Genomic DNA, 23,080 nt, shown 5'->3' on the forward strand with positions numbered 1-23,080 from the left:
GAGAGAGAGAGAGAGAGAGAGAGAGAGAGAGAGAGAGAGAAGGACAGCAAAATCCAATGGTTGGAAAGTACTTAGAATATTCCAGGCTCTGCAGAGACTCCTTCTTCAAAGTTACTTTAGGCCCCAGTGAGTGTATGAGGTAGGACTTTATTATCCCCATTTTATAGATAAGGAAACAGACACAGACAGTTTATAGCTATGCCAAGTGTCACTCAGCAAGGAGTAAGAAAGAGATAAGAGAGTAGTCAAATGAACTGTGAGTATGTGTGTTATGAGGAGAGAGGCTGATTTTTAACCTGCCAGCTCCTCCCCAATGCCAGGGATGTTAAGAATAACTTCAGAATTCCAAACTGAGTCTAACCACTTATGCAATCATTTATATATATATTTATCTTCACATTGCTTATTAAATTCCTGATAAGTTTTAGAACTGTTCAAAAGACGCTGGCTTCCTTATACAACTTCAGAGTCACTCCTGAACCTGCCTTCCAGCTAAATCCCCATGTGTCTACCTAAAGGATGCTAAAGATACAGACCCGAGTCAAAATCGACTGGGATATACCTGAAGGCCCAGAATTCATCCTGAGAAACTGAGAGAGTCTTGTGTTTCTGAGACCAGGTATTTCCCCTGCTGTTTCCCATCCACACATCAAAGCCAGCATCTGCCAGAATGAAGCCCAGGCTGTTGTTGTAAATGTTCGTGACCCAGTTACTCGAATCTCCCAGAAAGCCATGCTGAAGATATACGACTGGTCTGGGACCTGGAAAACATTGATGTTTAGGTGTTATTCTCATCTCAGCAAATGTGATGTCCTGCTAAACAGTCAACAGTTGAGAGGAACCAAAGCAAATGGAGCAACAGAAACAAATTTATAAGCTAAAGGGCATGCTTCCTTTAAACAGCACTGACAAGGAAGCAGCAAAGCTGCACCTTTTGTTTTGTTTTTTGTTTTGTTTTTTCCATGTCTGGTAACAAACCACTGACTTAAGCATCAAAATAAAATTTAAAAATTTATTTGGGGGAACTTGCAAAATGTTGCTATAATTTGCTCCCAATGATTCCAAACAAAATAAACTGGGAGGAAAATGTTACATACAACAAGAGGGCTCTATACACCAGCAACAATGGCTGAACCCTAAACAGAGATAACAGCAATGAGATGGCAGAGACACACACAAGTGCTTAGGGCGGCAGCTTTGCTCAACATTTCTAACATTTGAACAGAACTAAGTATAGATGGAAAGTAACAGGGGTGTGTCAATGTGCACAACATAAGGTGCTCATAAAGGATGAGGCCATGCACGTACAGGAGCAGAGGCATATGGGAAATCTCTGTCTATCGATGTCTATAGCAGATTTATTCACTGCCAAAATATGGAAGCCTTGGTTTCTCAACCCTGCATCTGCTTAATTTTGAAGTGACCCTAAGTTCGTTATTTAAAAAAGCAAAGTCTAATTTTAAACATTTATAGTTGCAGAACAAAGTCGTACAGAAGAAGAAGACATGAATTTGAGATGGGAATCTGAAAGGGGAAAACAGAGGAACTGTGGGGATGAGGGAAGGGAAGGTATCATAAACATGTACATGTTTCTGCACTAAATCCTCAAAAATGGTAAATAAAAATATATACACATGAATCCAAAACGTGTATACAAACTTATCATCGATTCACCTCTTCCTGAGACAGTTAAACTGCAAGAAAAAAAAAAAAAGACTAGGAAGTACAACCCATCCTCCCCACCCAGAGACAACCTGACCTCCAGAAACTTACAGGGCTGACACTTGATGCAGTCACTCATCAAGCAAACCCCTATGCTGCACCAGCAGTGTGACCGGGCCTTCTCAGCACTGCAGACACAGCAAGGAGCAAAAGCAAAAAAAGAAAACACCATCTTGGAGAAAGATGGAGAAGAAAGCGGACCAACCCCGGGTCCATTAGCTTCTTTGCTTCCTAACGGCACTTTAGGCTACATCAGCAAGATCGAATTTATTGCAAAGGAGCTCCCTTCAAGGTTAGATGTGCCTTTCCTGCCTTCCATGAAGCCTTGGATTCCTCTTGGGAAATATGAAAAATAATCATTAGGAGTTTGAAATGATAACCAGAGTGACAACAATTACGGAATTTCCAGCATCTGAGAGCTAATCCGAAAAAGCCGAAGCATCATTTTCATAGTGAAGAACAGGCAAAATGACTCCATCATGGTCACCTAAACAGCTACCACTAAGCAGGCTGGGGACAGAAGCCCCATGGTTGTACACTGTAATGCTGCCTTGGGTGAAGCCAGGCCTGCCAATGACTGTGGTTCACAAGAGGAAGACTTGGTGTGTGGGCGATTCCTCCTGCCTCCCAAGACACGAGTCTGCATGGGAAACCACTTCGCTCCAAAAAGTCATGGGGAACCAGCTGAGGTCTAAGGGGGAACCAGCTGAGGTCTAAGGGGGAACCAGCTGAGATCTAAGGAAGTAATAAAATCAAGCGCAAGGAGGCCAAAGTTGAGCGTGTCAGCGTGACACAGAACCCCGCTTTCATTAGTCATGAAGGCTCACTAGATTGACTGAATCTTATTACTGATAGCCAGGGCCAGTGAGGGATCTTAGACTGCCAGGGTGAGGTGGGCCTTGCAGTTCCTAGGGAAGGTTAAGACTCCAGAACAATGGACCCACCTCAAGGAATTAACTTTAAATGGTAGAATTCTTTGCCTAGCCCAGGAACTGCCAGGTCTTCTGCAGCCTGACATCTTAAGTTCCTTGCTAGCTTGGGAAAAGCATACACCTCCCACCCATAACAGGATTGTGTATCTTTCTACAAAAGCAGATTCTAAACAAAAAAGTAAGAGAGACCTTGAATGTGATATGTACCCATGTCCATGGTGCTACACGGAGGAGTATAAAGCTAGAGCCACCCTTCAGCTTACATCTCCTAGAACTGGCCACATAGCCCACCCAGTTCACAGGAGCTCAGCAGCCAGTCAAGTGGGACCTCTGCTGCAGACAAACTCAATTGTCCAAGGGTTAGAACAACCATCACTGTGATAGACTTCAGCGTAAGAGCTTTGTGGGCAACTCTACTCACATAATAACCCAAGCAAGCTTCTACAGTCTGGATGGCTCATCTCATTAAACTGTTGAAACAGGTACCAATTATAGTCAAGGCATCATGTTATATACGGCTTACATTTTTACATCCATATTAAGGGTAAGGTGACCTACATGTGGAGAAAACAACTGTCCCAAGAACACTTAGTCAGCACTGTGCCAACACTGAGATCCAGGTCTATCTCATTTCAAAGCTTTTGCTTTTAGCCAGCGATCAAAAGGAAAAGTAATTTCAGAAACTGAAGTAGAGAAGAGGTAGGTACACACCGAAATGTTAGCTCTGTCTCTGGCTAACTCACGGCAAGCCAAGCATCCTATGCCAAAACTTGCTGTATGTTGAAACAATCCTGACGGATTATGAAACAGACCCAGCACTGGCTCCGGTCCTGACCTGGAAAATGAGGAACTCCACACACAGAGCCTGACCTCAAAGGCCTTGTTTTTGAAGCTCCTTTGGCTCTCAGCCCACCAGAACTATATTCAAACCTACTAAAAGGGAGTTATGGCCAGGCACTTGATTCAGCAAGCTGGGCCAAGAAAGAACGAATTGCCTAAAATGCCCAGGAAAAAAACATAAGACATAGATACTCCTCCCCAAGCTTCCAGGGGAGAATCCTTTGGGCCTCCTTCTCAATTATTAGTAAGAGAGAATTGGGAACTGATAGCCTTCTGGTACAGCAAAGCCTAGCATGTGTGAAGTCCCAGGCTTGCTCTTCAGTTCCACACAAATGAGAAACAACTGGGTTTTCAGTTACCCAAAATAAGGGTTACTGAGTAAAAAAAAATTTTTTTTTTTTTTTTTTTTTTTGGTTTTTCGAGACAGGGTTTCTCTGTGGCTTTGGATACTGAGTAAAATTTTATCATCTAATTCTAGTTTGAAGAATTGGCCTTAAAAACATAATAGTTAAAATACTCTAGGTTTTTGTCCCTAGTCTGTTATCGGGACAAAATACCTAAGAATGGCTAATTTATACAAAACAGAGATTTACAACTCCCAACTCAAGGCTCAGAAGTCTGAGGCTGTCTGTCCTTTCCTTCATTAGCCCAGGTCAGAAGGTGAGAGAGTAAAAAGGCACAAGGCGAAGAAAGAGGCCTCTCTGGAGGAAGAACCGGGGCGGGGCTTAGGGCCAATGTACAGAATGAGAGCATGAACAACAGACTCTGATAAGTAAGTGGCTTTATCAGGGACAACACTGCACCCCAAGGGCTAACAACAAGGGCTGAGTGGGAGGGAACAAGGCATAGGAAGCTTGTCTTTAGTCATCCCAGCTGTTTTATCAAGGAAAATTACTTAACCCCCATAACCTTGCTTTCCTCATTTGTGAAACAGGCTAACCCAGAGTCCTCATGATTTATCTGATGATTCATGTGTGACAGGAGGCACTTAGCTTGTCCAAAGGAAGCAATTAGAAAGCGATGTGGCCTTTGTCAGTGTCCCGGCCATTGGACTCACATTGCAAAGTCGCTGGGCAGGAAAGGCAGCCACCTGCACTGCCTGAGCAAACAAAAGACCCTGCATCACCGGGTTCCATCTCTAACACCAGTGCTGTTCTCACACCCTTGGAGCAGCAATGGGACCCACATCCCTCACTGCTGGGCCTGGAGCAGCGATCACATGAAATGGCAACACTTTCCTGTTGTTGAAGGTGCTGACTCCCACCCACCCACAACTTGAACCACTCTGTCCACACTGTGTACACGGCCCACCCAGCAACTACTTCGTATGTAGCTGTTCCAACTGCAGATCTACTGAAACAGTCTGGCTGTAGTAATGTTTAAGACTTCCTTAGTAATAGCTCATAGCACAAACTAACAATGCCGGCAATCTTATTATAAGACACTGTGATCATTGTTCTAGTATACTATAACTCTTGCCAATTTCCTACCAACTCTAGCGTACTGACTAAACTTTATCATGAATATAGCTGTATTTAAAAAAAAAAAAAACATGGTATCTGTAGAATTCAGAAGCATCCACTGGGGATGCTGAAATTCATCACCCACAGTTTAAGTGGAGACTTAACTAGATACAGGCACAGACAGAGCTACAGGTACTCCAAACGCTCCCTATAGAACACTGTGTTACAGAGCTCACCACACAGAAAGAATGGAGAGACACCCTTTCTATTATTCTTCTTTGCAGACTGAATCTTGAGGAGAAGACCAGGTCCCCTGGTCACACAATTAGTATTTGGTAGATAAAATCTATACCGCACAACATCAAGGTGCCCATCATCCCTGTCTTGAACTGCCTTCTTGCCTTCCGCTGCCCTTCCAGATCCTCAGAGAAGCTGCACATAATCACGACATGAGCTCACAGTAGATGAACGTTGGGAGATGATTTTGCTCTGGAGGGAAGGAGAGGGGCTCACAGAGGCAGCATCAGCAGGGGAGTATACACAGAGATGATAGCACATGCACCTGACTTCCGGGTGGCTCTATCCACTGTTTGCATCTTAAGGGTCTTCTGCCCACAGTAAATAAACTTAGACATCTTTCTGGAAACTTCCTTCTCTCCCTCAAGTTTAGGATACACTCCCTGCCACAGAAGACCGGATCCTAAGAAAGCAGGGATTGGAGATGATGGTGATGTTTGAAAGATAAAAAGAGAAGGTTCGGTATCAATCTGTTCAGGCTTAGATGCCTCACTGTGCAGGGTTAGGTGCCTCACAGCCCTTATGACAATAATGGGCTGAGTATTATTTTTCTCATATAGCAGATGAAGAAACTCAAACTCAGAGAGGTTAAGTAATCTGTTACCATCACATGTATACTGGAGGCTGGTACTTTCAGTGTGCTCACACTAGGTGACACAACCTCTACCTGGACCCCCCCCTACACACAGTAAGCCCATAGATTTTGTCCATGCCTGCCTCTGAGTCTGGAAGAAAGGGAAATCTTGACCCAAACGTGACGTAGAACAAGGAACATTCAGAGTCTCAGTGCTTTGTTCGCCCCAGTCCCCAAAGGGCTAAAGAAGTACTCAGGGATACTCAAAGTAAATGAGTCATAGAAGACTTTGGCCTGCACAGGGCTCCCACTGCACTTAGCCCCGTGGGGAAGGCCGTATTTACACATGGCATCATCCATGTGAGCTATTGTTGATCCAGCTGCTGTTAAACAAACACAGAAGATACAGCCCCAGGGGCCTGAGCTCTTCTGAGTGTCTGGGGACATCTCCCAGATACACGGTATTTAGCAGCAGCTAGACAAGAAGAAGGGGAGCCGTGCGCGGGAAGGAGGGGGCAGGCGAGCAACAGCACAGGCTCCTCCCCTGCGCTACAATGTCCTCTTTGCCCCAACCTCAACCAGGGTATGGGAGGCAAACCGTGCAGCTACCACTATGATGTTGCTGAGTTCCAAAGATCCAAGTGCAATCTTCTATCCAATGCACCGAGCAGGAGCTCAGCAAGCCTGCGCACGCGCTCAGCTCAACCTGCATGTGCTCGGTGCCTCTGGCACAAGGAACTCCATGGCGGAGTATGTAGGCCTACTGAAACTGTGATTATTAAAAATTATTAATTAATTAATTAAATCAAATAACGCCAGAAACCCACAAATGATTTCTTTCAAAGGAACGGTTTCTCTAAGGAAAGAAAAACCTAGAATGGGTCAGGATGCTAACATAGATAACCAAATAAAAACCAAGGCCTGGAGGCTTTTCTGTGGAAGACAACTCACAAGTCATAATGTGAACTTTCACCTATGACTCAACTGGCTTGGGGAGCAACCCCTGGGGAGACAGGCCACAGTTGAGAAACCTGCTTCTGAATGTCGCCTGTAGTCTCCAGGTCTTCAGGGCCCAGGACACCCCTTGGGAACCAGGCCAGCAGATGCAAAATAAGATTTCAGGTGCAAATAAGGCTCTCTTTAAAAACTTGCTGGTTTCTCAGTTAGGTACTTAGTGAAAATATCTATCTTGTTTATTTTATTTCTAATGCTGGCACAAGTAGTAATTCCTTGTTGTAGCTAAATAAAGTTTATATTATGCTTATCATGGGATCAGCTTGCTCAATACTTATCAATAAGGGCACACTATCAATTCAAGGAACACTGCCTCTGCAGTCAAAATGCCCAAGTGAGTGCCCTTTGCCTTGGCTGTCCTGAGCAGGAAATGAGTGTATAGTTCAAGAACACAAAAAAATCTCGATATCTTGGAGTATGTTATAAAGGTACAAGCTTTTCAAATTCTTAGTCCAAGCATGAAATGAGAGCCTTGGAGCATTAGCACTCAGCATGAAGGTTGAGCAGATAAAAACAAAACCACTTCTCTGTATGATATTTCATTTCTGTATTTCAGTTCCCTTCAGCACTCAGCAGAGTGGTGGCTCAACCGCTGATAAGAACGGCTGCTTAAGAGTGGGAAGATGGCTCCATGGGAAAGGGTACTTTCTGTGACACTGTGAGGATTTGAGTTCAAATCCCTCACCACCTACACATGAAACCTAACAGAATGTGAGATGGAGACAGGAGGATTGCTAGGACTTGCCAGCTGCCAGGTGAGCTCCAGGCTCAGTGAGAGACCTTGTCTCAAAGGACTAGGGTAGGGAGTGACAGAAGACTAGCTAATGTCTCCTCTGGCATTCCCTAGGACATACACATATACACATGCACGCACGCACACACGTATGCACACATCAAATAAATGTACTTTAGATGGAAAATTGCAGGCATCTCTCCAATAGCCACAAATACAAAAGTCTTGCTCTGGATGGGGTGAAAAGTGCAGACAAGTGTATCTTCATCTACTGGATTCATAAAGACTGCCGCCTCGCAACATCACACACTAGTGGGGCTTTAAGAAACTTCATCTACAGACCCTACATAGGACAGAGGAAGACATAGAGGTTGGCACAGGAGGCAGCAGACAGCAGAGCTGACAGTCGGACATGGGCAGAACCCTGTGTTCACACAGAACCTGACACCCCAGCGAAGCTATTCATACTGTCTACAGAGCCCACTCGTCATCTGTAAAGGAGTGCTCCCCAAGAATGTCACCTCAGTAAATGAATATTTTTAATGCATGTTATAATTAACTGTAAATAATAAGGCTATACGAAATTACTTTCCATATGTTAAAAGCAATAATTTCACAAAACATAATATTGTATTTCCATATTCCTGCTTTGAGATTCTTTTTCTCTGGTACATGGGGACCCCGCCCCCTCTCCTCAAAAAAGTGAGTTATTCAAGATTCTCTCAGTTTCTGCCCTGTCTCAAGTGCCTATCTGAATGGCAGCAAGGGCCTAAAGTGAGGTATGGTCAAAACAAGGGAGAAAGGAATTAACAAGGGAAATTTTGTGGGTGATCTAGAAACCATGCATGAAGAACGATTCTCTACGGGCTATGGATATAGTTTGGCAGGGGCACTTGCCTAGTATGCAGGAGGACTTGGGCTCAACTCCCAGCCTGCCAAACAAAACGAAAATGACTTTGCAATTTCTTGTTTAGGTCATTGGAAGGACAGTGGTGCTATTGATAGTAAGTCAGAAAGGAAGTGGCATTCACGAGATTGGTGCCATTTGGGGGACTGTGTATTCTCTTCCTCTTTTTTGACTTTCAACGTGGCAGATTAACATCCCTGCCGGCACACTGGTCCTCAACAGACATAAGAAAGAGCTGCTGGGGCTGGAGAGATAGCTCAGAGGTTAAGAGCACTGACTGCTCTTCCAGAGGTCCTGAGTTCAATTCCCAGCAACCACATGGTGGCTTACAGCCATTTATAATGAGACCTGGGGCCCCCTTCTGGCTTGCAGGCACACATGGAAGGAATGCTGTACACATAATATAATAAATAAATAAATTAAAAAAATAAAATAAAAAAGAAAGAGCTGCTGTCCTACTTGGGCTTGGACTACAGAGAGCAAACCATAGGGAAAGTATCTATGCAGTTCTCAGGAAAATAACGACTCCTTTAGAGAACTGAGTCACAGAACTCGGAAAACCCCCTCTGAAGCTCGCTGGTAAATACTCAGATCACTGACCTCCCCAGGGGAGGGTGGGGGCTCCTCCGAACTGTGAAGGAAGATGGGAACCTAAAGCTAAAGCCAGATTTGGCCTAGAACATTCTCAGTCTGTGGTCCGAATTCTGAAGACAAGAATATCCACTTCCCCAGCATGCAAGGGACCAGCCAAGACTGCAGTCTCTTTGTTTGAGGGGACACCTTCCTTCACAGGAAGCACCTCCACCTGATGCAGTGTGATGTGTGCACAAGGCCAGAGCCCTGTGTGCTTTAATTACAGTGGAGAGCAGCGTGGAGACAGAAGTGGGAGTGGACGGAGAAACAGAGGTGGTACATTCTCTCGGCATGGTTTGACCTAGGACCTCTGGACAATGGCTCATATTAGTAATTACTAATTGACTAAGTACTTTCCTGGAAATAATATCCATACTTATTTGCCTTTAGATAGCGTCTAAAACCTGTGTACGGGCACAAAAACAAGGGAAGGAAAGACGCTCACGAAAATTCCATGCTCGCTCTTGCATAAAATATATACTTTATGTGTTTGCGAGCAGTCAACACAGATCAATGCATTCATCATTCATTTTGCAAGACTCACGAGGGAAATACACTAAAGCAAAATCACCCCCATAGCCATATGAGCATTATTTAGTGTCTTGTGATAGGCAGAGCCTGAGGGGAAAGGCAATAGGTATAGCATGTGACCCAGGAGAAGCAGAAGGCAGATGTTGATGCAACGCTCACATTCCACCAGGATTTGTTATCTGCTCTGAAGAATCCCTTGAGAAGTATGTGAGGCTAAGAACATTCTCTTGTCTGGTAAAAGCCCTAACAGGAGGGACAGCCAGCCAATGACCTTAGCCCAGACCTTATTTTTCCAAGGCTATATCTCAAGAGGCGACTGAAGGCAGACCTATTATTATCTTGACAGCTGTTACCACTTTCAGGTAGTTCGTCTAGAAATGCTATCATCTACGTCAGGACCACAGTTTTGCTTCTGTTATAAATTGATCAAAGAAAGATATAAAATATGCCAAGGTCCATATGTTTAAAGCAAATCTATAAGAACTTTTATATCCTCCTAACAAAATTCAGTCAATACACACATCCATCGAGAGCAATTTCCCCAAAGCCTGTCAAAAACACAATTCACATATCTTCTGACTTCAAAGTTCTCTGGGAAAAAAATTTACCTTCTAAATAAACTTACACAATATATATGCTTGGTTTTTTGTTTTGTTTTGTTGTTTTCAGCAGCAATATTTATTAGGTGAAAATTCAAATTAGCCCAAATGTTCATTAACAGAACACGTGTTAAGTTAATGTTCACTTAAACACTTGTTAAGCAAATCAGGATACAAACATACAATGGAATACCCTTATCTTCAGGTAAGGGTTCTATGAATTATTGTGAAGATTTCTGTGATGGTAAATAAATCCAGTTTTTGTGAGCCTGCTGACAGCAAATAAATCAATAAATAACCAAACACTGTGCCCTTTATAACAACTTTTGAATTTAAAAGGTAGCAACATAAAAACAATCCATATTGGTTTCTAGTGAATGTCTGGAAGGTACAAAGATTTTAAATGAAGATATTATATAAGAAGGCTTTAAAAAACAGAAAGATAGAAAAAGAAGGATTTACTGTATATTTTTTATTTTCGCATATATTATTTGTATATTATATATATGTTACTTGAATATATTACAGAATTTGAATATATTACCTTTTCAACAAATTCAGTAATTTTAAAATTGCAAAATGCATCTTTTTAATGCACAGAAAAGTTCACTAGAAAAATGGTGCCTTGAGAAACAATGGAAGTAGAATTTTGACACTCTACATGGAATCTGACCTTTGAATCCAGTACAAACTATGAAATTAGGCAAGCCAGCCTGCCTTAGCTGGTAATTTGGCTTCCAGTCTGTCCTGTAGCAACATTATCAAATGAAGCCTGAATTCGGTCACCAACTCAGACAGTGTGGTGATTTCCAAAAGCTGTTACATCTTGCCATAGAGAACTCCATACCTCTGTCAGAATGGTTGCTCCGCCCATGAGGGATTCGTTGAAGAGTCAGAATATACCCGTCCTCTGTCTGGACCACATGCTCCTCACTCGGGTAGCCCCAGTACGTGATGATTTCAGTCTGAGGAGAGAAAGGACAATGGACAGTCTATGCTGGACTCTGTTCTTCAGTCTTCAGAAATAACAGACACAGAAGACAAACGCAATGCCATTTGTTTTTAGCTTTTTAAAGGAAATCATTGCTACCTGGGTCTGCTTGATCTAGTAGCCAAGAACCCATCCCAGGATCCAATCTTCTAGACTCACAGGTATCTCATTACTGTAGCATGTACCAACTGTGTCAAATTTGGGGCCTTATTGCTTCTATCATGCTTACCAGGTACAAATAAACACTTGTTTTGTAAGCATTTTTTCATGCTTCATCCAATTCCTGGCCTAAGCAATACGAATAAAAGAAAATTCATTTTCATCCCTGGAGCCGGAAGCAATTCGTTAGAATGTCAAGGTGAGGCTGAAGAAAAGCTGAAAGACGGGAAGCTGTCCTCAAACTCACTTCTCCTTTTCCATGGAAAGTGTTGCTTGGTGGGAAAGCATAAACCAGTTACTTGGAAGACTGAAGTGTTCATTATCCTCTCTGCCACAAATACCTGAAAGACTTTAATTTCGTTATTTTCTTAAGAAGGAACTGTTGGGGGGGGGGAGGTGCCGCCAAAAGAAAGCTTAACCTTGTCCTGTATCGTCCCGTTCTATCTTGTCTCCTGGGAATTACCCTGTCTCTGCAGCCACCAGATTCTTCAGCTGGGTCAAACCAGTGCCTGTTTGAAAGCTTCTGTTTCTTTAATAACATATATTTTCTTGCTATTGTGTTTTTATGCATGCTTTTCCCAGTTTCACTGTTTACTGAAGATTACTAATTTTAATATTAACATCTAATATTTTCACAGCTGTATGTTCCCTAGACAGTCTCAATCTCAGCCCAAGTTCAGCACTCGGCAAAGGCGTTCTTCTGAAGGGCTTACACCGTTTTCTCAGTTTTAAAGAATGTTTAAAACGATTTAAAAATGAAATGACGAAACCACGCTATTTAGAGTAAGCCCTGCATTGTGTCCAGCAGTCTAATGGAGCTGCTGTGTCAGCGGTAGCTGGTGGGGAAAGTCCCAGTGGGAAAGTGACATCTGCAGTTCAGGAAAGTGAAAATCATAATGAGCCATAAAGAGATTGGAATGATGGCTTCCTACAGTTCATATAGCTCTATTTAAGAAATTAACACCCGGCAAAAGTATGTGACTTTTAGAAACTCACCACATTCATATTTGCCTCGGGGTCCACAGCTAAGACGGACCCTATGGGTCCCCCAGAAAGCAGGATTACAAGGATGACATAGGCCACCATGCCCAGGAGTTGCATCTTCTTCCCTTTAAAGCAGCCGGCTGAATGAACACGCATTGACAGAGCAAAGCTCTCTTTAAAAATCTTGAACCAAGTGTGGATAGAATCCCACAGGGAAGACAGATCTGAAACAAACGGCGAACTGTGTCTGGAAGGAGAAAACATGGATTTGTTTTTACTAAGAAGCCTCCAGAACCATCACACCTCCACCCCGAGTTTAACTCATGTTGCCATGCACACCCACTTACCACTTCCTCTCAAAGTTAAACAAACTGTTCCTAGAGAAGTGACACGGAGGGGATCTTAGACAGGATAAGAAAAGGGAAGAGCCGCAGAAATCCCCTCTGCTTGGGATTTAAACATATTTTCAAGTTCAGCCCACATTAGTTCTTACCTGCCACTGTCTGCAGTTTTTCTCTTTCCCAAAACTCTATGGTGGGATTCAAAACTGTCCCTCAAGTGAACGGAAATGAAAAGAAAGAAAAGAGAAATTCTCCAGTCACCAAGCAAGATCACCCCAATGATGACTCAAAATTACAGTGTAGCAAAGAGCTGGGGACATTAAGAGTCCAGTGGCACAAGTCTCTAACAACATCCAGACTAAGGCTGAAGAAATACTCGGACTATAATCCAGGCTTTTAAAAATGCAGGGAGGCTGGGATGAGGCGGAAACTTGTTTTTTTTTTCCTTTTCTCAATTAAAAAAAAAATGGGAAAAAAAAACCCAAACAAATAATCAAGTAATGACTGGTAGCCAACATAGATATTACTACTATTTATTCCCAAGTTTAATTAATAGTATTGTATTGTTTTCAAAGTATTCAGTTTTCATCTGTTTGTTTCACAATTAAAAAATCCAAAATTTAAAAAAAAAAAAAATGCATGCAGTCTTCGGGCTGACAAGGGAGGGGGACTTGATTGGAGGAGGGGGAGGGAAATGGGAGGTGGTGGCAGGGAGGAGGCAGAAATCTTTAATAAATAAATAAATAGAAAAAATGCATGCAATCATTTTAAAAGATGAATGCACAAAAGTTGGGGTGCTGGGGGCAGAGTGGGGGGTGGAGAGCCAAAGCAAATGAGTGAATGGATAAGCAAATTACATTATACATATAATATATATATATATATATATATATATATATATATATATACACACACACACACACACATAATTCAGCAATGAACATACAATATGGACAGATCTCAAAGTAATAATGCTATATCAAAGAAGTCAGGGGACGGGAAGAGGTGAGAGGGAAGTTATTGCTCCAATGCAACAATTTCTTGAAGAAAATGTAACCTAGTCTATACTGTCAGAAAGCAGATCAGTGTCTGAGGGGAACCGGCAGGAGGCCAACAATCCCCAAAGATCAGCATCCGGCTCTTGGGGGTGGTACCTACCTTTGTACTACTGAATATACTAATTTCACAGGTATTTGCACATGTTAAAACTGAGTCCTGCCGGTTTATGCTAATACCTCAGTACTGTTGTTTGAAAATAATAAATAAAGACTCTCTTAAATCAAGTATTCCACATTTCTGGAAATTGGTTCTCAGGAGATTGCAAAGAAGATCTGACTCCCTTAAGTAGATGCAACCTCTCCTGAAGTTATTTCTTCAAGCATCCGTGAATCTCAGCATTCTAGACATAAAAGGACATTAGTTTGCATTCGTACTGGCCAAGCGAGCCTACTGCTTTTAGTTACCAGTGTGGCTTTACGTAGGACAGCCCAAGGCTACCTTTTATCTTCCTAAGGACACTGTCCCATGGGTCCTTCAGCACTAGAGAACCCCCCCTAAAAAAGAAAAAAAAAAACCTGAAAGGGGAGGGTGTGAAAAAAAACTAAAGAATCTCAGCATAGTTTAAAATAAACAGCTGGTTTTACAGAATGCAGTCTCGGGCAAAGGGCACTCACTCCAGAAGGAAGCTGAAGATCGTCCATTAAACATTTTAGAATTTCCTTCCTCACAACACTGTGGCTCAATAAACTTGACAAGAAATTCTCATAGAAGAAATTCTCATAAGGCTCTGAACTGGGTTTGGTGTGATATTCTAGGCTCTTAGAATGCCTTTATTACACTATTTATGGCTCTGTAATAATCCAATTCATTATCTGTCTGCCTTCCCTTCACCCCAGAAAGGGGGAAAGGCAGAGCTGAAGTCTAATTCAACTTTGAATCTCCAGGATTCTGCCAAGTCCTGCACAAACTAAACATACAGGTGTTGCTTTTGAAAAATGGGTTGAGGCAACTCTGCAATTCAGTGACAGCAGAAAATAAGGGCCCAATGTAGTTTTCCAATAACAACCAAGTTATTGGCAATGCCCAACCTGCAAACAGGGCCTCCTACAGTCTACTCCTACCAACTCAACAGTACTAGTAAGTCCATTTTCACGATAACGTTAGTTATCGTGATAACATCAGTAAAATACTGTAAGCAAAGAGTTAGCTAATTATACTGAGGTTTTAACCAGGACTCACGCCCAAGATTGCTGCTGACCCTGTGTTTGGCTAACACTTCCTAGGAGAGATAACGGGAGGAATGGATGAAGAAGTCTGAGAAGCAGGCATTCTATCTGTTCCCAAGATCAGGAACTCCGGGCAGGTTCCCTGATCCGCGGTAGCCCCTCACCAAGAAGCGGAAGTGCTCTCAGGGAAGGAGAGATTGCTTCTTGAAACGACCAAAGGCATCACCACCCTCAAAGTACCTGCAGATACCAGAGGTAAAACGCGCCCGGGAGCAGAGCAACTGGGGGGCCAGAGGCCATGGTGGAACCTCCCCTATCTGTCCTAGGGACCCCCAGGACACCAGCTCCCGAGCCCCCTCCACCGGGCCAGACCAGAGGCCGTCACTCACCCAGAGCGATCTTCCAACCTCTGTCTCCAGGCGCAGAGCCCACTACAGCCCAGGCAGACTGGCCAGCCAGCAGCCTAAGTAGACCTGGTGGGAGGGCCGAAGCTGCCGGGAAGTGCCCTGGTGACTCCACCCCTCCTGGCCGTCAGCCTAGCCATTGCAGACTCAAAGGAGCATGCGTCTTCTGTCTACCCCAAGGCCCAGCCCAGCCTGGCCCTGCTCCAAGCCGTCACGTCAGAGCTTCCTCTTGCTCCAGAGCTGGAGGGTACCCCGTTCACAAACCACTTAACAGGGCTCCTAAACTTTTCCCTCTCGGAACCCCTTTTCATTTCAGAGATTATCTTTCAACCTCTACTAGATAGGTATACAAAATAGGTACACAAATCAATCATGTTTTGATGATAAATCACAAAGAAATTTATTTTAAAAGTTATTTGGTTAATGTATAGACATATATTTATATCTCTATATATAATTATATATGCATAATTTTACCATTTGGAAACAAATTTGTATACTAGAAACAGGTGTACTTATTTTTACATAAAGAAATCTTGACTGAATACTTGTTACCTCAGCAGCATCCAGTTTTCATGACGGGTTGGTATTTTGATGTTATAACTGTTGCATGGTGAGACCACCGCAGCACATAAATAAATACGCAGTGAGAATGGCAGAGGTATATTTAGAGCCATTTCAAACATTCCTGAAGTTCTATTCTAATCTCAAGCCCAATTTCAGTTTATGACTTTTATAAAAGGCAGTCAGGAACCTAAACAATAACATTTAAAATCAAACATTGTAACACAATAGAATCCAGAGATATGCCAATTTTATACTGACATGCTGAGAGTAATGATGGCAGGAAAATATTAAAAGCCTTGGCTTCCATAATTTAACTATTATCACTATATAAAGAGCAGAAAACTTTGTATGTGCAGTACAAACACCACAACTCATAGCATAGAGTAGTCATTGATGTGAACGAGGGTGTTCCAGGCTGTCTGTGATGCACGCTGGCACACACAGAACAAAGTGCACATGTTGACTGTTCCAAGTAGTCATTAATGTGAACGAGGGTGTTCCAGGCTGTCAGTGATGCATGCTGCCACACACAGAACAAAGTGCACATGCTGCACATTCAGAGCCATGACTACAGTGATATTGTGAAAAATAACACAGTACTGCTAGAAACACATCCACATTGCTACATGCTTGATTTGGGCTTCTCTTTTGGTCACTGCACATTCGGGAGTGTGTGTGTGTGTGTGTGTGTGTGTGTGTGTGTGTGTGTGGTCAATTTTTGTGTGTGTGACAGCCGCATGTGAGGTTCTGACCTACAGTTTAAGAACACATGAGTTTTATAAATAAAAACAAATCAGAAGCGTCATACAACATACTTAGTGGAGATCCTGACATGAGGTACTCACTGTACAGGGTATGCTGCCTAAACCCCTGCTCTGCTCTTGTTCTAAGGGGAAGAAACACACTAAGAATAAATAAAATGGAAGGTGCTAGTTAGCTTGGGGATCAGTGACCAATGTGCTTTTTTTTTCTTCTAACCACGAAAACAAGTTAGTGAAGGTTTTTCAATAGAAGAGGGTTAACAGAATGGTTACTCTGGTAACTGAAATCAGCTGTAGAGACGAGACAATCAGAGACTATTGAACTCCAAAGAGACTCCAATCAAGAGTCAATGGTTTGGACAATGGCAGTGATAGCAGTGGAGACAGAGAGCAGTCAGCTGTGGGGATGCTCATGAAGAAACAACAGCACTCGCCAGTGAACTCAGCTGAAGTAGGAGAGGGAGGAAAGAGCCGAGGAGGCCACTGTCTCAGAGAGCAAGACAGCAGTACCAGGAGCTAAAATGAAGGTAATACCAGAAAGAGGAGCTGAGAAGCGAATCAAGCTTGTTACATAATAGATGTGTTGATTTTGAAATACCTCTTAAAGAATTCCATCAGTCATCTCTATCACTTCCCACACTTCACCCCTGTGAGAGATGATATGCTTCAGGCTTATGACTAGGAGTGTCAACGCTGTGAATTGGAAATTATAAGGTACCTGTTGCATACCTCATTAAGTGTTTCCACTTCTCTGGCAAGTAGAAGCCAGAAAAGCACGCCTTCTAAAAGAGCAAAGCTCCATCTCATCCACGGGATGCAGGAACTTGAGGCCAGAGCGCCTTGCCATTGGGGAAGTCCACAAAAGCAAACACTTTCCTGAATTGTGGTCCTACGTCAGGACTGGCAGCCAACTCTTGTTGAACGCTACTCTGGAAAAGCAGGTGTCAAGAAGGATGTGTTTGTAGCACTTTCCAGGGGCGTGGCCTATTCAAGCTGCTCTCAGCAGTGGGATTATCGGTGGCTAGTGGCAGGTCCTTTCTGTCACCGTGGCTTGCTGAGAGGAAAGAGACCAGGCTGGCCTCGAACTCACAGAGATCCGCCTGCCTCTGCCTCCCGAGTGCTGGGATTAAAGGCATGCGCCACCACCACCCGGCGACTATTAATAGCTTTTATCTCAATAAGTTATAAAGCACTATCCCTACTAAGGTCTTTAATGGCCGTGAAGGTTATCGTAAGAAATAACTGGGCTGGTTACATGGCACCCACCCAAGCCTAATGTCCTGAGAAGGAAAGAACTGACTCCCACAAACTGTGCTCTGACCTCCACAAACACACTGTGGGATATTTTTTCCTTGCCATAATAATAACTTTAAAAATTTAATTAAAATTGTTAAATAATGTATATGAAGTGTTTCCGAAAACTGTGGGGTGACTCTTAAATATAAAGAATAATGATGTTATATTCATCTCCAAACTTAAAAACTAATTAATTCTATCTTCTATTTGCAAAATAGAAAAAGAGAGATATAAAAAAAGAAAAAAAAGAAAAAAAAAAGAATTCCATCAGGTAAGGCCACATCAGAAAAGGAAATCGCTGGGGTTATGCCAAACACAAGAAACTGGTTACAAACATAAAGGCATCACTGAAAAGCTGAGCCGGGTGTGCCCAGGTGCCTGAGAGGTTACTAGTGTCAGTGGAAACGGCTGGGGCACAATAGAGGAAGACAGTATCATCTGCAGCCTCTGCCACAGAGTTCTAAAAACAACAAAAGGATTAGAAATGTCAGACTTTTCATTTCTCTCTGCCCTGGCATCTGGAAACCTTCCTGTTGATGAAAAGCAGGCTGAAGCTGGGTATCACAGTATTTATGAAATGCCGCATATGCAGGGTGGACCCTATGCCCACTGCAATACAGGAGAGATCTGGGAAGCACCGGAAATGAGCTGGGACCGACAGAAAAGCATTTATGTGGATATGCTGATGAAAACCAGGACATTTAGGGCTAGACTTCAAAGTCAAGTTCCAAGGTACAGATATTATTTGAGAATAAATTTAGATATAGAATTTAAGACCGTAAGACTAGATGAGATCTCCCATGAAGTCAACTTAAATAGCAAGTACTTAGAGAGTGAGCAAATAGAAAGGCTGAGAAGATAGCTGGAGACCTGAGGATGTTGCTCTTGGCACCAAGAGAGATGAAAGAGTCAGTGATGGCTCCAGTGAGCAGAGTCCTGCCACGGAACAGGATTCATTGCCATGCGAAGCCCCTTTCCGTGGGGGTCTCAATCCTCAACAAGACCTCTGTACTTCCATTTTACATAAAGAAAAATTGAGTCTAGGAAGGTTATTTTGCCTCATGTCACTGAGCCAGAAAGTGGTGCCACCCAAAATGCAATCCAGGAAAATTAACTTCACATCATACTGTGTGAATGAATGAGCAAACAGCCCATACTACCAAGGAGTTTCACTGTTCAGATGAGGGAGAGCTTACACACTTGGCTTTAGGCTGTTAGAACCCACAATGACTAGTAACTCACCCAGATGTTAATTATGAGAGGAAGCAGGTGGTGGTGGTGGTAATGACAATATATGTCAATGCCCTCAAGGTAGGCTTGTGTGGTGGTGGTGGGGGGGTGAGAGTCATGGAGACAGAAGTCAAGGGTTCATATATGCTAGGTGTCATGGTTAGCAGCAGTTATCAATTTGACATATCTGTGAAAAGGGAACCTCAACTGAGGACATCTCTCTATCTTATTGGCCTGTGGGGATGTTTGTAGGAACATTTTCTTATTTGCTAATTGGTGTAGCAGAGACCTGCCCACTGTGGGCAGCTCCATCACTAGGCAATTGGGCCTAGGCTGTATAAAAATGCTGACTGAACAAGTCAGAGGAAGCAAGTCAGTAACACCCAGCATCCTGCATAGCCTCTGTTTCCATTCCTGCCTCTGAGTTTCTTCCTTATGTTCCTGTCCTGAATTCCTTTGATGACAGACCAGAATCTATAAACTGCAACAAACCCTCTCATTTGCAAGTTGTTTTTGATCAGTGTCCTGTAACAGCAACAGAAAAGAAAATAAAGCAAGTATTATACTATAGAGCAGTAATGTCATTTTCTGAAAATATCTCTAGCCTTAAGAGAGACTGGACTTTTGCCAGACCTTGAAAGCAAGTTGATAATCTCTCTTGAGATCATTTAGAACTATGTAGTCAATCTGATGTACTACTGTGTACTCAGCCAGCTTAACTTTAACCTGCCATGAAGAACACATTGTAACTAACCTGACTTTGTCTTCTGCTTGTGTGTCTGTGTGTGTGTGTGTGTGTGTGTGTGTGTGTGTGTGTTATAGTAATGATTTCTGCCAAGAGGTTGATAGTAGTATTAAACAACAAACATGCACATGCACCATAAACATTGGAAGCAACATGTGGATATGTTTAATGACATTTGTGTGCAGTTTAAGTACTCTTGTTTTTTTTTAATTTATTTTTACTTAAAAATTTCACCTCCTCCCCTCCTCCCTTTTCCCTCCCCTTCCCTCCATCCTCCTCCCCGCTCCTCTTTCCCCTCCCTCTCCAGTCCAAAGAACAGTCAGGGTTCCCTGCCCTGTGGGAAGTCCAAGGTCCTTCCCCCTCCATCCAGGTCTAGGAAGATGAGCATCCAAACAGATAAGGCTCCCACAAAGCCAGTACATGCAGTAGGATCAAAACCCAGTGCTATTGTCCTTGGCTTCTCAGTTAGCCCTCCTTGTCCGACACGTTCATTAAGTACTCTTCTGTATCAGTTGAAGATCAGTAAGGTAACCTCTTCCCTTGAATAATTCTGTTAAAGAGTTTTGTAAAAAAATAAATAAATAAAAATAAAAAATTCTCATTCCCTTCCCATACCACGTTTTTTGGACTGTTCAATAAATACACCCTTGTTAGGAATAGCAATACAGACAAACAGCAACAATAAATCAGGCACACAACAGAGAAGCTCTTGATCGAAACCATGCCAAGGGAAAATCTCTTTCGTCATTCTGTCATGTGACACTCAAGCAATAGAGCTACAACCCTGGCCTCAGGATAGGTGCTCTACATTATAAACCAGATTGGCAAATACTTAAACAATAATGCTATTAGAAATTCTACTTGCTGTCATAATAGGATAGCAATGGCCAGGCTTGCTCTCCCATCTTACACAACCAAGATAAACAGAAGTGATGAAACAGTAGCTTCCTAGTGGACAACACACAGGCCAGGAGAACAAGCTCCAACAGAAAGAAAAGAAGTGAAATGAGCCCTGCGGTGGTCAAAAGATCGCCTGCAGAGAACTCATAGCTACAGTCCAGGGCAGCTGAGCAACAACAAAAACCAAAACCACAAACCTCTTTCTCCTGTAAGCTGCCTTGGTTGTGATTGTGATGTTTTTGTCACAGCAAAGGAAAGGCCCAACATCTCTTCTGAGGCTCAAGGCAATCTCTTAATTGTAAATCACTGTAAAAAAAATTTTAAAAAGCTAGCAATTATAAACTCCCAACATACAAATGATGCAGAATATACATTATCATTCCAAAAGGGAAGAAGAATGGGTACATAGTCAGTCAACACTGGACCAAAGCAAAACCAAAACTCAGCAAGGTAAATAGCAAATCATGCAGCTCCATGTGCACTATCAATGGGTTCAGATGGCTCCTCCCCTCCAGTTTTGCTGTCTGCACAATCAGGTTCCTTAAATACCACACACACACACACACACACACACACACACACACACACACACACACACACACACCATAAAAGAGGAAAGAACAAAACATTTAAAAGACCTTAAGAAAGCATTTGCTCTTCAAAGGGCCACCTGTGGTGACAATGAAGTAGTACTGCTTTATACCTACAAGGATAGCCTTTATGTTTTTGACAATAGCAAATGTTGATGAAGAACAGAATGACTTTGGACTCTCTCACACCACTGGTAAGACGATAAGGTGGTACAGTTGCCTTGGAACTTATAGTAACTTATAGTAAGTCCCAAGCCAGAAGAGCTACGCAGAGAGACCATGTCTCATAACAGATGAAAGAGCAAATAACTGGAATTCTCATACACTTTTGGCAGGAATGTAAAACAGTGTGAGCATTATAGAAAATAAAAGTCACAAAGGCACCTATTTTTTTTTGACCCAAGTACTCTACTCTTTAATATTTACCCAAAGGGATGGTGAGTTTGACACCAACTTGGCTACAGAATGAGGCCCTATGATGGCTAGTTTGATGTCAACTTGACACATGCTAGAGTTATTTGGAAAAAGGGAACCTTAATTGAGAGAACACCCCCACCAAAATGGCCTGTGGGTAAGTCTGTGGTGCATTTTCTTTCTTTTTTTTTAAAGATTTTATTTATTTTTTTATGTATACAATATACTGCCTCCATGTATGCCTGCAGGCCAGAAGAAAATCTTTTTTTTTAAAGATTTTATTTATTTTTTTATGTATACAATATACTGCCTCCATGTATGCCTGCAGGCCAGAAGATCTCATTACAGATGGTTGTAAGCCACCATGTGGTTGCTGGGAATTGAACTCAGGTCCTCAGGAAGAACAGTCAATGCTCTTAAACACTAAACCATCTCTCCAGCCCCATTTCCTTAATTAATGATTGCTGTGCAAGGGCCCAGTTCACTGTAGGGGTTGCCATCCCTGGGCTGGTGGCCCTGGGTGCTCTAAGGAAGCAGGCTGAGCAAGCTATGAGGAGCAAGCTGTGAGCAGCACTCCTCCATGGTCTGTGCTTCAGCTCCTGCCATCAGGTTCCCACCTTGAACTCTTGACCTGACTTCCCTCAGTGATGGATGGTGATGTGGAACTGTAAGCTGAAATAAATCCTTGCCTCCCCAAGTTGCTTTTTTTATTACAGCAATAGAGATCATGACTAAAACAGAAATCCCCATCTGAAAAATAAAATGAAACAATCTAAATTACCTGAGAAAAATGAAAGCCTGTGTACACCTAGCAGCTTTATTTATAATGACACCAAATAGGAACAACGCAAATATCCCCAACAGGAAAATAGAAAAATGTGCTATATCTATAGAGTAGAATATTCTTCTACATGAAAAAAAAATTAATAATCATTTTACTGATAAACCCAGCTACGTGAATAGCTCATGGTATATGCATGATTTCCTTTACATAAAAGTTTAAAAATGTAAATTTACTTCAGTAGCAGAAAGATTAGCACCAGGCAGTGGTGGCGCATGCCTTTAATTCCAGCACTCGGGAGGCAGAGGCAGGCAGATCTCTGCCAGCCTGGTCTACAGAGGGAGTTCCAGGACAGGCTCTAAAGCTACGGGGAAACCCTGTCTCAGAAGAAGAAGAAGAAGAAGAAGAAGAAGAAGAAGAAGAAGAAGAAGAAGAAGAAGAAGAGGA

General features: G+C 42.6%; 1 protein-coding gene across 1 annotated transcript in view; it reads right to left on the reverse strand.

Annotated features, from left to right (window-relative positions):
* The window catches only part of Lipa (lipase A, lysosomal acid type), a 31,904-nt gene extending 16,438 nt beyond the window's left edge, over positions 1-15,466 (reverse strand). The window contains exons 1-4 of the mRNA XM_005352162.1: positions 15,335-15,466; positions 12,392-12,626; positions 11,093-11,210; positions 563-761 (exon numbers count right to left, since the gene is read on the reverse strand). Of these exons, the coding sequence (XP_005352219.2) occupies positions 563-761; positions 11,093-11,210; positions 12,392-12,535 (461 nt within the window). The 5' untranslated portion in view covers positions 12,536-12,626; positions 15,335-15,466. The remainder of the gene's footprint in view (positions 1-562; positions 762-11,092; positions 11,211-12,391; positions 12,627-15,334) is intronic.
* Positions 15,467-23,080: the final 7,614 nt, after the last annotated feature.

Source organism: Microtus ochrogaster, chromosome 8 (assembly GCF_000317375.1).
Source record: "Microtus ochrogaster isolate Prairie Vole_2 chromosome 8, MicOch1.0, whole genome shotgun sequence".
NCBI classification, from domain to species: Eukaryota; Metazoa; Chordata; class Mammalia; order Rodentia; family Cricetidae; genus Microtus; species Microtus ochrogaster.